The following is a 15,032-nucleotide window of genomic DNA, read 5'->3' on the forward strand; positions in this document are numbered from 1 at the left end:
GGGGTCTCGGGGATCGGGGGGGGTCCCACGGGTTGGAGGGTGTCGGTAGGTCGGGGGTCCAGTGGGTGGGGGGGACCCACGGTTTGGGGGTCCCGTGGGTGGGGGGATCCTCGGTTCGGGGGTCCCGTGGGTGGGTGGGGGGTCCCGGGGATCGGGGGGGGTCCCACGGGTTGGAGGGTGTCGGTAGGTCGGGGGTCCCGTGGGTGGGGGGAACCCGCGGTTTGGGGGTCCCGTGGGTGGGGGGACCCGCGGTTTGGGAGTCCTCTGGTTCGGGGGTCCCGTGGGTGGGGGAGACCCACGGTTTGGGGGTCCCGTGGGTAGGAGGGGGGTCTCGGGGATCGGGGGGCGGGGGGGTCCCACGGGTTGGAGGGTGTCGGTAGGTCGGGGGTCCCGTGAGTGGGGGGAACCCGCGGTTTGGGGGTCCCGTGGGTGGGGGGTCTCGGGGATCGGGGGGGGGGGGTCCCACGGGTTGGAGGGTGTCGGTAGGTCGGGGGTCTCGTGGGTGGGGGGGACCCGTGGTTTGGGGGTCCTATGGGTTGGTGTCCCACGGTTTGGGGGTCCCATGGGTGAGGGGGACCCACGGTTTGGCGGTCCTGTGGTTTGGGGGTCCCGTGGGTGGATGGGGGGTCCCAGGGATCGGGGGGTGTCCCACGGGTTGGAGGGTGTCGGTAGGTCGGGGATCCCGTGGGTGGGGGGGACCCACGGTTTGGGGGTCCCGTGGGTGGGAGGGGGGTCCAGGGGATCGGGGGGGTCCCACGGGTTGGAGGGTGTCGGTAGGTGGGGGTCTCGTGGGTGGGGGGGACCCGCGGTTTGAGAGTCCTGTGGTTCGGGGGTCCCGTGGGTGGGGGCGACCCACGGTTTGGGGGTCCCGTGGGTGGGTGGAGGGTCCCGGGGATCAGGGGGGCGTCCCACGGGTTGGAGGGTGTCGGTAGGTCGGGGGTCCCGTGGGTGGGAGGGGGGTCCCGGGGATCGGGGGGGGGGGTCCCACGGGTTGGAGGGTGTCGGTGGGTCGGGGGTCCCGTGGGTGGGGGGGACCCGAGATTTGGGGGTCCCGTGGTTCGGGGGTCCCGTGGGTGGGTGGGGGGTCCCGGGGATTCCACGGCTGAGGTCCCGTTCGGGGGTCCCGTTCGGGGGTCTCGCGAGCCCCCGAGGGTCGGTGGAGGGTGGGGGTCCCGCTCTGTTCAGGGGTTCCGTGGGTGGGGGGGTCCCGTGGGTGGCGAGTGGGGGTCCCACGGTTCGGGGGTCCCGCGGTTCAGAGGTCCCGGGGCAGGAAGGATGGCGGGGGTCCCGCGGGTGGGGGTCCCGGGGGGGGTCCCGGAGGTCCCTGGGGTCGGCAGTGGGGGTCCCGCGGGTGGGGGGTCCTTGGTCTCGGAAGGGGGGGTCCCGCGGGTGGGGGGTCCCGGGGATCCCGGGGGTCCCTGGTGTCGGTACTGGGGGTCCCGGGGGTGGGGGGTCCCGGGGGTCGGCGCAGCGGAGGCTCAGGCGGGTGGGGGGTCCCGCGGGTCGGTACCGGGGGTCCCTCAGGTGGGGGGTCTCGGGGGTCGGCGCAGCAGAGGTTCAGTCGGAGGGGGTTCCCGCGGGTGGGGGGTCCCGGGGGTCCGTAATGGGGGTCCCGGGGGTCGGCAATGGGGTTCCCACGGGTGGGGGGTCCCGGAGGTCGGCAGTGGGGTTCCCGGTGGTCGGTACTGGGGGTCCCGGGGGTGGGGGGTCCCCGGGGTCGGCGCAGCGGAGGCTCAGGCGGATGGGGGGTCCCGGGGGTCGGCAATGGGGGTCCCGGGGGTCGGCAGTGGGGGTCTCGCGGGTGGGGGGTCCCAGGGGTCGGCACAGCGGAGGCTCAGGCGAGTGGGGGGTCCCTGGTCTCGGCAATGGTGGTCCCGCGGGTGGGGGTTCCCGGGAGTCGGCAATGGGGGTCCCGGGGGTCGGTCCTGGGGTCCCGCGGGTTGGGGGTCCCGGGGGTTGGCAATGGGGGTCCCGGGGGTCGGCAATGGGGTTCCCTCGGGTGGGGGGTCCCGGGGGTCGGCAATGGGGTTCCCTCAGGTGGGGGGTCCCGGGGGTCGGCGCAGCGGAGGCTCAGGCGGGGGGGGCGGTCCCGGGGGAGGCAATGGGGGTCCCGGGGATGGGGGGTCCCGGGGGTCGGCAGTGGGGTTCCCGCGGTTGGGGGGTCGGCGCAGCGGAGGCTCAGGCGGGGGGGGGGGTCCCGGGGGTCGGTCCTGGGGGTCCCTCAGGTGGGGGGTCCCGGGGGTCGGCAATGAGGTTCCCTCGGGTGGGGGTCCCGGGGGTCGGTCCTGGGGGTCCCTCGGGTGGGGGTCCCGGGCGTCGGCGCAGCGGAGGCTCAGGCGGGTGGGGGTTCCCGGGGGTCGGCAATGGGGGTCCCGGGGGTCGGTACTGGGGTTCCCGCGGGTTGGGGGTCCCGGGGTTCGGCAATGGGGATCCCGCGGATGGGGGTTCCCGGGGGTTGGCAATGGGGGTCCCGGTGGTCGGTCCTGGGGGTCCCTCGGGTGGGGGGTCCCGGGGGTCGGCGCAGCGGAGGCTCAGGCAGGGGGTGGTTCCCGGGGATCTGTCTTGGGGTCCCTCAGGTGGGGGGTCCCGGGGGTCGGTACTGGGGTTCCCTCAGTTGGGGGGTCCCGGGGGTCGGCGCAGCGGAGGCTCAGGCGGGTGGAGGGTCCCGGGAGTCGGCAATGGGGGTCCCGGGGGTCGGTAATGGGGTCCCGCGGGTGGGGGGTCCTTCAGATGGGGGGTCCCGGGGGTCGGCAATGGGGTTCCCTCGGGTGGGGGGTCCCGGGGGTCGGTAATGGGGGTCCCGGGGGTGGGGGGTCCCGGGAGTCGGCGCAGCGGAGGCTCAGGCGGGGGGGGCGGTCCCGGGGGAGGCAATGGGGGTTCCATCAGTTGGGGGGTCCCGGGGGTCGGCGCAGCGGAGGCTCAGGCGGGGGGGGGGGGTGTTCCCGGGGTTCGGCAATGGGGGTCCCGCGGGTGGGGGATCCCTCAGGTGGGGGGTCCCGGGGGTCTGTCCTGGGTGTCCCTCAGGTGGGGGATCCCGGGGGTCGGCGCAGCGGAGGCTCAGGCGGGGGGGGGGGGGGGTTCCCGGGGGTCGGCAATGGGGGTTCCATCAGTTGGGGGGTCCCGGGGGTCGGCAGTGGGGTTCCCGGGGGTCAGCAGTGGGGTTCCCTCAGGTGGGGGGGTCCCGGGGGTCGGCGCAGCGGAGGCTCAGGCGGGGGGGGGTTCCCTCGGGTGGGGGTCCCGGGGGTCGGCAATGGGGGTCCCTCAGGTGGGGGGTCCCAGGGGTCGGTAATGGGGTTCCCGGGGGTCGGCAGTGGGGTTCCCGGGGGTCGGTACTGGGGGTCCCGGGGGTCGGTACTGGGGTTCCCGGGGGTCGGCAGTGGGGGTCCCTCAGGTGGGGGGTTCCCTCGGGTGGGGGTCCCGGGGGTCGGCGCATCGGAGGCTCAGGCGGGGGGGTTGCAGGTTCGTCCCTTTATTGGCCGCGGGGCCGCGGGGCCGGGGGGGCCGCGGGGGCCGTTTGTGCTTGTCCTGAAATCCCTCAAATTCCGCGAGAAATTCCCGGGGAGCTCCGGGGCGGGGGGGGGCCCGGGGGGGCCCGGGGGGGGCCCGGGGGGGGCCCGGGGGGGCGGGGGGGTGTCCCCAGGTGGGACCCCCGCGTGGGACCCCCCGCCCGCGAGTACAAAACGAGGTGGAAGCTCCCGGTCCTGCAGTACCTGAATCTGGGGGGGGGTCGCGGGGGGGGGGTCGGGGGGTCCCGCCCGGCCCCGCCCCCGGCCCGGTGAGGGGCGGGGGGGCCTCCGGGGTCCCACAGCCCGTCGGGGGGGCCCGGGCGGGAGGGGGGGGGGGACACCTGGGGGGGCGGAGGGGGCCGGGGGAGGCAACGGCGGCTGCGGTGGGCACGGTGGGCGTGTTCAGGTGTGTACAGGTGTGTGCAGGTGTGTACAGGTGTGTGCAGGTGTGTACAGGTGTGTACAGGTGTGTGCAGGTGTGTGCAGGTGTGTACAGGTGTGTGCAGGCGTGTGCAGGTGTGGTGGGTGTGGTGGGTGTGTGCGGGTGTGTACAGGTGTGGTGGGTGTGCAGGTGTGTACAGGTGTGTGCAGGTGTGGTGGGTGTGGTGGGTGTGTACAGGTGTGTACAGGTGTGCTCTGTGTGTGCAGGTGTGTGCAGGTGTGTGCAGGTGTGTGCAGGTGTGTGCAGGTGTGGTGGGTGTGGTAGGTGCGGTGGGTGTGGTGGGTGTGTGCAGGTGTGTGCAGGTGTGTGCAGGTGTGTACAGGTGTGTACAGGTGTGTACAGGTGTGTGCAGGTGTGTGCTCAGGTGTGGTGGGCGTGGTGGGTGTGGTGGGTGTGTGCAGGTCTGTACGGTGTGTGCAGGTGTGTGCAGGTGTGTGAAGGTGTGTACAGGTGTGTGCAAGTGTGTGCAGGTGTGTGAAGGTGTGTGCAGGTGTGTACAGGTGTGTGCAGGTGTGGTGGGTGTGTGCAGGTGTGGTGGGTGTGTGCAGGTGTGTGCAGGTGTGGTGGGTGTGTGCAGGTGTGTGCAGGTGTGTACAGGTGTGTACAGGTGTGTACAGGTGTGTGCAGGTGTGTGCTCAGGTGTGGTGGGCGTGGTGGGTGTGGTGGGTGTGTGCAGGTCTGTACGGTGTGTGCAGGTGTGGTGGGTGTGTGCAGGTGTGTGTAGGTGTGTACAGATGTATACAGGTGTGTACAGGTGTGTGCAGGTGTGTGCAGGTGTGGTGGGTGTGGAGGGTGTGGTGGGCGTGGTGGGTGTGTGCAGGTGTGTGCTCAGGTGTGGTGGGCGTGGTGGGTGTGGTGGGTGTGTGCAGGTGTGTGCAAGTGTGGTGGGTGTGTACAGGTGTGTGCAGGTGTGTGCTCAGGTGTGGTGGGCGTGGTGGGTGTGGTGGCTGTGTGCAGGTGTGTGCAAGTGTGTGCAGGTGTGTGCAGGTGTGACGGGTGTGGTGGGTGTGTGCAGGTGTGGTGGGTGTGGTGGGTGTGTACAGGTGTGTGCAGGTGTGGTGTGTACAGGTGTGGTGGGTGTGTGCAGGTGTGTGCAGGTGTGGTGGGTGCGGCACCTGTGACACCTGAGGCAGCCGCGGGACCTGCCCCGGAGGGCGGGGCTCGCAGGGTGCGCTCTGCCTCAGGTGTGTGATGTGTGTTCAGGTGTGTGAGGTGTGTGAGGTGTGTGAGGTGTGTGAGGTGTGTGAGGTGTGTGAGGTGTGTTCAGGTGTGTGAGGTGTCTGTGCAGGTGAGTGAGGTGTGTGCAGGTGTGTTCAGATGTGTCAGGTGTCTGCAGGTGTGCTCAGGTGTGTGCTGGGTGTGCAGGTATGTTCAGGTGTGCTCAGGTGTGTGCTGTGTGCAGCAGCAGCAGCAGCGCCTGTGGTGTGTGCAGGTATGTTCAGGTATGTTCAGGTGTGCTCAGGCGTGTGCTGGGTGTGCAGCAGCAGCAGCGTCTGCAGCACCTGTGGTGTGTGCAGGTGTGTTCAGGTGTGCTCAGGTGTGTGCAGGTGTCTGCAGGTGTGCTCAGGTGTGCTCAGGTGTGTGCTGTGTGTTCAGCAGCAGCAGCGTGTGCAGGTATGTTCAGGCGTGTGCAGGTGTGCTCAGGTGTGCTCAGGTGTGCTCAGGTATGTGCAGGTGTGCTCAGGTGTGCACAGGTGTGCTCAGGTGTGTGCTGTGTGCAGCAGCAGCAGCGTGTGCAGGTATGTTCAGGTGTGTGCAGGTGTGTGCAGGTGTGCTCAGGTGTGTGTAGGTATGTGCAGGTGTGCAGAGGTGTGCTCAGGTGTGTGCTGTGTGCAGCAGCAGCAGCGTGTGCAGGTATGTTCAGGTGTGTGCAGGTGTGTGCAGGTGTGCTCAGGTGTGTGTAGGTATGTGCAGGTGTGCAGAGGTGTGCTCAGGTGTGTGCTGTGTGCAGCAGCAGCAGCGTGTGCAGGTGTGTGCAGGTGTGCACAGGTGTGCTCAGGTGTGTGCAGGTGTGCTCAGATGTGTGCAGGTATGTGCAGGTATGTGCTCAGGTGTGTGCAGGTATGTTCACGTGTGTGCAGGTATGTGCAGGTGTGTGCAGGTATGTGCTCAGATGTGTGCAGGTGTGCTCAGGTGTGTGCAGGTGTGCTCAGGTGTGTGCTGTGTGTGCAGCAGCAGCAGCGTGTGCAGGTATGTTCAGGTGTGTGCAGGTGTGCTCAGGTATGTGCAGGTATGTGCAGGTATGTGCTCAGGTGTGCTCAGGTGTGTGCTGTGTGCAGCAGCAGCAGCGTGTGCAGGTATGTTCAGGTGTGTGCAGGTATGTTCAGGTGTGCTCAGGTGTGCTCAGGTATGTGCAGGTATGTGCAGGTATGTGCTCAGGTGTGTGCAGGTATGTGCAGGTGTGCTCAGGTGTGCTCAGGTGTGTGCTGGGTGTGCAGGTGTGCTCAGGTGTGCACAGGTGTGCTCAGGTGTGTGCTGTGTGTGCAGCAGCAGCAGCGTCTGGTGTGTGCGGGGGGAGCAGCACCTGCAGCAGCACCTGCACAGGTGCGGTGAGCGTGTGCTGGGTGTGCAGGTATGTGCAGGTGTGTAGAGGTGTGTACAGGTATGTTCAGGTGTGTACAGGTGTGTGCAGGTGTGTTCAGGTGTGTGCAGGTGTGTACAGGTGTGTGCTGTGTGTACAGGTGTGTGCTGTGTGTGCAGGTATGTGCAGGTGTGTACAGGTACGTTCAGGTGTGTTCAGGTATGTTCAGATGTGTGCTGTGTGTGCAGGTGTGTGCTGTGCCCGTGGGTGGGGCAGGGCCGTGTGTGACAGGTGAGCATGTGACAGGTGAGCGTGTGACAGGTGAGCGTGTGACAGGTGAGTGCACAGCACCCACCGGCTCTGTCCATGCGTGTGCAGGTGAGTGCAGGTGTGCTGAGCTCCAGCACCTGCGGGGTGTGCCGTGTCCAGAGCGTGTGCAGGCGTGTACCTGTGCGCTCAGGTGTGTCCCTGTGTGCTCCCACGTGTACCTGTGTGTATACTTGTGTACAGGTGTATGCAGCGTGTACAGGTGTGTACCTGTGTGCACAGGTGTGTTCAGGTGTGTGCAGCGTGTACAGGTGTGTACCTGTGTACAGGTGTGTGCAGATGGGTACCTGTGTGCACACACCTGTACCTGTGTGCACACATGTATACAGGTGTATGTAGCATGTACAGCCGTGTCCCTGTGTGCACAGGTGTGTGCAGGTGCATGCAGCGTGTACAGGTGTGTCCCTGTGTGCACAGGTGTGTACAGGTGTGTGCAGCGTGTACAGGTGTGTACCTGTGTGCACAGGTGTGTGCAGGTGTATGCAGCGTGTACAGGTGTGTACCTGTGTGCACAGGTGTGTGCAGGTGTGTGCAGCGTGTACAGGTGTGTACCTGTGTGCACACACCTGTACCTGTGTGTACACTTGTGTACAGGTGTATGCAGCGTGTACAGGTGTGTACCTGTGTGCACACACCTGTACCTGTGTGCACACGTGTGTACAGGTGTATGCAGCGTGTACAGGTGTGTACCTGTGTGCGCAGGTGTGTACAGGTGTGTGCAGCGTGTACAGGTGTGTACCTGTGTACAGGTGTGTGCAGATGGGTACCTGTGTGCACACACCTGTACCTGTGTGCACACATGTATACAGGTGTATGTAGCATGTACAGCCGTGTACCTGTGTGCACAGGTGTGTGCAGGTGCATGCAGCGTGTACAGGTGTGTCCCTGTGTGCACAGGTGTGTACAGGTGTGTGCAGCGTGTACAGGTGTGTACCTGTGTGCACAGGTGTGTGCAGGTGTGTGCAGCGTGTACAGGTGTGTACCTGTGTGCAAACACCTGTACCTGTGTGCACACGTGTGTACAGGTGTATGCAGCGTGTACAGGTGTGTACCTGTGTGCACACACCTGTACCTGTGTGTATACTTGTGTACAGGTGTGTGCAGCGTGTACAGGTGTGTACCTGTGTGCACAGGTGTGTGCAGATGGGTACCTGTGTGCGCACACCTGTACCTGTGTGCACACGTGCGTACAGCATGTACAGGTGTGTACCTGTGTGCACAGGTGTGTACAGGTGCGTGCAGTGTGTACAGGTGTGTACCTGTGTGCACAGGTGTGTACAGGTGTGTACCTGTATGCACACACCTGTATGTGTGTGCACAGGTGTGTACAGGTGCATGCAGCAGGTACAGGTGTGTGCATGTGTGTGCAGGACGTGTACACGTGTGCACAGGTGAGTACCTGCGTGCACCTGTACGTACCGGTGTGTGCAGTATGTACAGGTGTGTACATGCGTTTACAGGTGTGTAGAGGTGTGTGCAGTGTGTACAGGTGTGTCCCTGTATGTACAGGTGTGTACAGGTGTGTACAGGTGTGTACAGGTGTGTGCAGCATGTACAGGTGTGTCCCTGTATGTACAGGTATGTACAGGTGTGTACAGGCGTGTACAGGTGTGTAGAGGTGTGTGCAGTGTGTGTGCAGCGTGTACAGGGGTGTCCCTGTATGTACAGGTGTGTACATGCGTGTACAGGTGTGTGCAGTGTGTGTGCAGTGTGTACAGGTGTGTCCCTATGTGTCCCTGTGTGTACAGGTGTGTGCAGTGTGTATGCAGCGTGTACAGGTGTGTCCCTGTATGTACAGGTGTGTACAGGTGTGTACAGGTGTGTACAGGTGTGTACAGGCGTGTACAGGTGTGTAGAAGTGTATGCAGCGTGTACAGGTGTGTCCCTGTATGTACAGGTGTGTACAGGTGTGTACATGTGTGTACAGGTGTGTCCCTGCATGTACACGCGTGTCCAGGTGTGTGCAGGTGTCGAGAGGTGCGTGTGCCGTGCCTGTACCGTGTGCCCACACGTGCCCACGCGTGTGCAATGCGCCACGTGCGTACACGCGTGGGCACGTATGTACAGCTGCGCGCCGCGTGCCCACGCGCGCCCACGCGTGTCCAACGCGCCGCATGCCCACGCGCGTACACATGTGTACAATGTGCCGCGTGCCCACGCGCGCACACGCGTGTACAACGCGTGTCCAACGCGCCGCGTGCCCACGCGTGCACACGTATGTACAATGCACCACGTGCCCACGCGTGCACACGTATGTCCGCCGCTCCGCGTGCCCGCGGCCCCCGCGCCCCCCGCCCCAAACTCATCCCCCCCCCACCCCAAACTCGTCCCCCGCGGCCCCGGGGGGGGCGTGTCCCGGGGGGGCGTGTCCCTGGGGGCGTGTCCCTGGGGGCGTGTCCCGGAGGGGCGTGTCCCGGGGGGGCGTGTCCGAGGCGCGTCCGAGGCGTGTCCTTGTCCCGGCGGTGCAGAGGGAGGGGGGGGTGTGGGTTATATTTTGGGGAGGGGGGTTTCCTATCGCTACTCTGGCATCATCCCTGATATCGGTCGCTCTAAGGGGCTGGCTCGGGGGGAGGGGGGGGGTCCCTGATTGCTCGAGCCCATGCGGTCGGTAATTAGCCGGTAATCACGGTAATTAATTATTGCTCTAGAGCGGGGGGGCGGGGCCGCCCCGCGGATCTACAGTTTGGCAACGCAAAACAAAAACCGAAAAAAAAATAAACCCCAAAAAAACAAACCCCCAAAAAAATAATATTCCTTCGGAAAAAAAAAAACCCGAAAAAGCATCAAAATTGGCATAGATGGAAATTGGGGGGGGGGGGAGGGGGGAATTTGGGGGGGGGGGCTGGTTTTTTTTTTTTGCATGCAGAGACCCCCCCGAGGGGGGGGGGGGGGCGGGGAGGGGCGGCGGGGGGAGGGGCCCTTTCCGCCCCCTCCCCCCCCTCCCTTCAGGCTTTGGCATCGCGGGGGGGGAGGAGGGGGGGGGAGGGGCGCGGGGGCCGCCCCGAAATCCCGGGGGGGGGTTGGTTTTATTTTGGGGGGGGTGGGTAAAGGGGGAGGGGGGGGGTTTGTGCTCTCGGGAAGGGCGCCCGCAGTGGGGGGGAGGCGGGGCGGCCCCTCGGGGGGGTTTTTGGGGGGGGGTCCGTCCCCCCCCCCACGGGTGGGGAGTCCCCTCTAAGGGGGGGGGGGGGGGTTTGGGGACCCCCCCCGGTGCCCTGCGGGGGGGGGGGGTACCCGTGCGCAGGGGGGGGGGGTACCTGGGGGGGGGTACCCGAGGTGGGGGTACCCGGGGGGGGCACCCTGAAGGTATTGGGGTACCCGGGGGGGGGTACCCAGGGGGGGGCACCCGGGGGGGGCACCCTGAAGGTATTGGGGTACCCCGAGGGGGGGGGTACCCGGGGGGGGGTACCCGGGGGGGGCACCCTGAAGGTATTGGGGTACCCCGAGGGGGGGGGGCACCCTGCAATATGGGGGTACCCGAGGTCGCGGGGGGGGGGGTCCCCAAGGTCGGGGGGGGGGGTCCCCAAGGTGGGGGTACCCGGAGTGGGGGTACCCGTGCAAATTTGGGGTACCCGGGGGGGGTTTGGGGGGGGGGGGCCATGCACGGTTGGGGGACCCCCGAAAGTGGGGGGGGGGGGCACCCAGGGTGGGGGTACCCTGCCATGTGGGGGTGCCCGGGGGGGGGCCATGCAGGGGGGTCCCCAGGTGGGGGGGTACCTGGGGGGGTGGGGGGGGGCCGGGGTACCCCCAGGAGCTGCCCGGTGCCGTGCGGGGGGGGGGGGGGGCTTATTGCGGGGGGGGGGGCACCCCGGGGGGGACCCCTGCGAGGGGGGGGGCACCCTGATGTGGGGGGACGGCACAGGGCGGGGGCACCCATGCATGGGGGGGCGGGGGGGGGGGGGCACACCCCGGTTTTGGGGGGGCGGGGGCCCTGCCGGGGGGGCTCCCCCCGGGGTTTGGGGGGCTCCGGGGGGAGGGGGGTTTGCAAAGGGGGGGGTGTTCAACCTGATCTCGGGGTACGGCGCGAGGCCGGGGTACCCATGCAAAGGGTGGGGGGGGGGACCCTGGTTTTTGGGGGTGCAGCGCTGGGGGGGGCACCCCGGGATTGGGGGGGGGGGGGGGGGGAGTTATGGCGTGAGGCCGGGGCGCCCGTGAATGGGGGGGGGGGTCACCCTTGTTTTGGGGGGGCCCCTCAGGGTTTAGGGCACCCCCCGCAAGGCGGAGGGGGGGGGGGGTCACCCCGATTTTGGGGCGCTCAGGAAGGGGGGGGATGACCCCGGGGGGGGGGGCTGCTATGGCACAGGGCGGGGGGGCGCCCCATGCGGGGGGGGGGCGGTCAGGGGGGGGGTCCCCCCGATCTGGGGGTGCTCCGCAGGCCCGGGGGGGCCCATGCAAAGGTGTGGGGGGGGTCACCCCGATTTTGGGGGGGCGCCCCACATGCACAGAGTGGGGGTGACCCCGGGGGGGGGGGGTTATGGCACAAGGCTGAGGCACCCATGCAAAGGGGGGGGGGGGGGCACCCCGATTTTGGGGCGCACCGAGGGGTCGGGGCACCCACCGAGGGTGCCCGGGGGGGGTCACCCCCATTTTGGGGCGGGGACACCCCCATTTTGGGGCGGGGACACCCATGCAAAGGTGAGGGGGGGTCGCTCTGATCGGGGGGCAGAGAAAGGGGGTCACCCCAATCTGGGGGGGGGCACCACAGGGTGAGGACGTCCCTGTAAGAAGAGGGGAGGGGGGGGTCCCACCAATTTTGGGGTGCACCTGGGACCCCCTTCAAGGCAGCGCGGGGGGGGGGAGGGTTACGATGGGGGGGGAGGGGCACATGCAAATGAGCCGGGGGGGGAACCCGGAGGGAATTGGGGGTGGATTTTGGGGGGGGGCTGAAATTTGGAGGGTGGATTTTGGGGGGGCCTGGATTTTTGGGGTGACTGGATTTTAGGGGGCTGGATTTTTGGGGGCTGGGTTTTGGGGGGGGGGGATTTTGACGGTGGATTTTGGGGCGGGGGGGGGCCGGATTTGGGACGGTGGATTTTGGGGGGGAGGGGGGGAGCGGATTTTGAAAGGTCTTTTTGGGGGGTTCTAAACTTCGGGGGGGGTGGGGTTGGTTTGGATTTTGAGGGGTGAATTCTGAAGGACGAATTTCGAGGCCGGATTTGGGGAGGGGGGGAGGGGGGAGCGGCGGATTTCGACGGTGGATTTTGACGGGGGGGGGGGGAGGGGGGTGAATTTTGAAGGGTGAACTTGGAGGGGGTGGATTTTGTGGCCGGATTTTTGCCGAGGAGGAGGAGGAGGAGGAGGAGGAGGAGGAGGAGGAGGAGGAGGAGAGGAGTGTCTGAATTTTGAGGGGTGAAATTTCGAGGGGTGTCTGAATTTCGAGGGGTGAAATTTCGAGGGGTGAAATTTCGAGGGGCGAATTATTAGGGTGAAATTTCGAGGGGCGAATTTTGAGGGGAGAATTTCGAGGGGCGAATTTCACGGGCCTGGTTTCGAGGGGTGAACTTCTAAGGGTGAAATTTCGAGGGGTGAATTTTTAGGGGAGAATTTCGAGGGGCGAATTTTTTAGGGGTGAATTTCTAAGGGTGAATTTCGAGGGGCGAATTTTTAGGGGAGAATTTCGAGGGACAAAATTTCGAGGGGGCGAATTCCACGGGCCCGGTTTCGAGGAGGGGCGAATTTCCGAAGGGGCGAATTTCCAAGGGCGCATTCCCTGCTCCTGACTGGGGGGAGGGAGGGCCGCGCATTTCCTAAGGGGGGTTGTGGGATGGGAGGCCGAACTCCCAAAAGGAAGGGCGACAACTTCCCAAAGGCGAACTTGGACGGGGAAAAGGGGGGTGGGGGGGGGCGACTTTCTCAGCCTGGGTGCCCGAGGGGGTGAATTTTCTCGACGTGGGGAGCGGGGCTGTGGCTCCCGCGGGAGCGGCGCGGGGTGGGATGTGAATCCATCCCGGTGAATCCTTCCCGGCGAATCCTTCCCGGCGAATCCTTCCCGGTGAATCCTTCCCGGCGAATCCTTCCCGGTGAATCCTTCCCGGCGAATCCTTCCCGGTGAATCCTTCCCGGTGAATCCTTCCCGGCGAATCCTTCCCGGCGAATCCCTCCCGGCGAATCCTTCCCGGCGAATCCTTCCCGGCGAATCCTTCCCGGTGAATCCTTCCCGGCGAATCCTTCCCGGTGAATCCATCCCCGGGGGCGAATCCCTCCCGGTGAATCCCTCCCGGTGAATCCTTCCCGGTGAATTCATCCTAGTGAATCCCTCTCGGTGAATCCATCCCGGCGAATCCTTCCCGGTGAATCCCTCCCGGTGAATTCATCTTAGTGAATCCCTCCCGGTGAATCCTTCCCGGCGAATCCTCCCGGCGAATCCATCCCGGCGAATCCTTCCCGGCGAATCCTTCCGGTGAATCCTTCCCGGCGAATCCCTCCCGGTGAATCCTTCCCGGTGAATCCTTCCCGGTGAATCCTTCCCGGTGAATTCATCCTAGTGAATCCCTCCCGGTGAATCCTTCCCGGCGAATCCTTCCCGGCGACTCCATCCCGCGCCGCGTCTCTCCGGGGAGGTGCCGGAGGAGGAGGAGGAGGAGGAGGAGGAGGAGGCGGAGGAGGAGGAGGAGGAGGAGGGATGGATGGAGGGGGGGGCGGGCGCGGGCTCCCTCAGGGGCGCAGCGGGCTGAGGGGCGCCGCGGCCCCCCTTGAAGCAGGCGGACTCGTAGTGCTTGTTGAGATAGGACTTGAGGGCGAAGGTCTTGCTGCAGCGCTTGCACTTGAAGTGCTTGAAGGCCGAGTGGGTCTGCATGTGGGCGCGCAGGTTGGAGCGGTCGGCGAAGGCTTTGCCGCAGTGGGCGCAGCCGAACGGCTTCTCGCCGGTGTGGGGAGCGCATGTGGCCCTGCAGCAGCCAGGGCCGGCTGAAGGCTTTGCCGCACACCTGGCACTTGTGCTTCAGGTCGTGCGTCAGCAGGTGCATGGCCATGGCCGGCATGGAGACGTACACCTTGCCGCACGTCGGACACTTCTTGGCCATCTTGCTGTCCCAGGCTGCGGTGGGTCTGCTTGTGGCGGCTCAGGTTGGAGGAGGTGGCGTAGCTCTTGCCGCACTCGCCGCAGGTGTGCCGGGGCAGGGCCCGCCCCGCCGGCCCCGCCGCCGCCGCCTTGCGCCGCGACCGCCCGTCCGTGATGAAGAAGGCGTCCACGGCGTAGCCCTCGCTCACGGCCGCGTCGCCGTTGATGTACCCGCCGGCCATGCCCGAGTGGGGGCTGTCGGGGGGCTCCGAGTCCCCCGCGCCGAAGTCGCCGCGCCCGCCGGGGTAGAGGGCGGCCGGGGAGGGCACCTTGAGCGCGGCCTCGGGGTCCCCCTCGAAGGCCGAGGGCGCCATGTAGTCGCTGGAGGTACCCTGGGGGGGCGGGGGAGGGAGAGAGAAAGGGGAGGGGGGGGGGACAAGAGGGGGGGGTCCGGTCAGAAGGGGGGTGGTGGTGACGCTTGGGGACGCGCGGGGTTGGTGGCGCCCTGGGGGGAGCGCCTGGTTGGGCCCCCTGCCTGGCCCCCTGCCCGTCCTTCTGTCTGTCCTCCTGTCCGTCCTTCTGCCTGTCCCCCTGCCTGTCCTCCTGTCCGTCCCCCTGTCTGTCCCCCTGCCTGTCCTCCTGTCCGTCCCCCTGCCTGTAACTCTGCCTGTCCCCCTGCCTGTCCTCCTGCCTGTCCCCCTGCCTGTCCCCCTGCCCGTCCTTCTGTCTTTCCTCCTGTCCGTCCTTCTACCTGTCCCCCTGCCTCTCCCCCTGCCTGTAACTCTGCCTGTCCTCCTGTCTGTCCCCCTGCCTGTCCCCCTGCCTCTCCCCCTGCCTGTAACTCTGCCTGTCCTCCCGTCCATCCCCCTGCCTGTCCCCCTGCCTGTCCTCCTGTCTGTAACTCTGCCTGTCCTTCTCTCTGTCCTCCTGTTCATCCCCCTGCCTGTCCGACTGCCTGTCCTCCTGTTCATCCCCCTGCCTGTCCCCCTGCCTGTCCTCCTGTCCGTCCCCCTGCCCGTCCTCTTGTCCGTCCCCCCTGCCTGTAACTCTCCTCTCCTCCTGCCCGTCCTCCTGTCCATCCCCCCTGCCTGTAACTCTGCCTGTCCCCCGCCCGTCCTCCTGTCCATCCCCCTGCTTGTCCCCCTGTCTGTTCCCCTGCCCGTCCTCCTGTCCGTCCCCCCGCCTGTCCTCCTGCCTGTCCCCCTGCCTGCAACCCCACCTGTCCCCTGCCCGTCCCCC

The 15,032-nt window shown here is 66.6% G+C and overlaps 2 protein-coding genes across 2 annotated transcripts; one reads left to right on the forward strand and one right to left on the reverse strand.

Annotated features, from left to right (window-relative positions):
* The first annotated feature begins 3,864 nt into the window (after positions 1-3,864).
* Positions 3,865-12,513, forward strand: LOC127466172 (keratin-associated protein 10-4-like). The gene is made up of 22 exons (XM_051776774.1): positions 3,865-4,002; positions 4,126-4,203; positions 4,241-4,300; positions 4,429-4,545; positions 4,644-4,722; positions 4,781-4,798; positions 5,401-5,505; positions 5,573-5,612; positions 5,643-5,717; positions 5,758-5,832; positions 5,873-5,957; positions 6,000-6,029; positions 6,082-6,188; positions 6,256-6,295; positions 6,630-6,668; positions 7,499-7,527; positions 8,048-8,077; positions 8,237-8,256; positions 8,316-8,404; positions 8,465-8,495; positions 8,545-9,011; positions 12,388-12,513. The coding sequence occupies exons 5-22, from the start codon at positions 4,683-4,685 to the stop codon at positions 12,511-12,513; spliced, it is 1,446 nt and encodes a 481-aa protein (XP_051632734.1). The 5' UTR covers positions 3,865-4,002; positions 4,126-4,203; positions 4,241-4,300; positions 4,429-4,545; positions 4,644-4,682.
* A 934-nt stretch (positions 12,514-13,447) lies between these two features.
* LOC127466171 (transcriptional repressor scratch 1-like) lies at positions 13,448-14,171 on the reverse strand. Its single transcript, XM_051776773.1, is given in 4 exon segments — positions 13,448-13,483; positions 13,485-13,664; positions 13,666-13,824; positions 13,826-14,171. Coding segments are annotated over 4 exon segments (717 nt in total). The 5' UTR covers positions 14,168-14,171.
* Positions 14,172-15,032: the final 861 nt, after the last annotated feature.

This window comes from Manacus candei, unplaced genomic scaffold (assembly GCF_025592945.1).
Source record: "Manacus candei isolate 608988 ecotype Guabito, Panama unplaced genomic scaffold, ASM2559294v1 h1tg000629l, whole genome shotgun sequence".
NCBI classification, from domain to species: Eukaryota; Metazoa; Chordata; class Aves; order Passeriformes; family Pipridae; genus Manacus; species Manacus candei.

What these genes read in the sequence shown, in the direction of transcription:
- LOC127466172 (XM_051776774.1), top strand. Translation starts at nt 4,683, where the DNA reads ATGTATACAGGTGTGTACAGGTGTGTGCAGGTGTGTGCAG. An exon ending in GTGTGCTCAGGTGTGCTCAG is followed by an intron (nt 5,613 to 5,642) that starts GTATGTGCAGGT and finishes AGGTGTGCACAG; the next exon opens with GTGTGCTCAGGTGTGTGCTG. An exon ending in GTGTGCACAGGTGTGTACAG is followed by an intron (nt 8,078 to 8,236) that starts GTGTGTACCTGT and finishes CAGTATGTACAG; the next exon opens with GTGTGTACATGCGTTTACAG.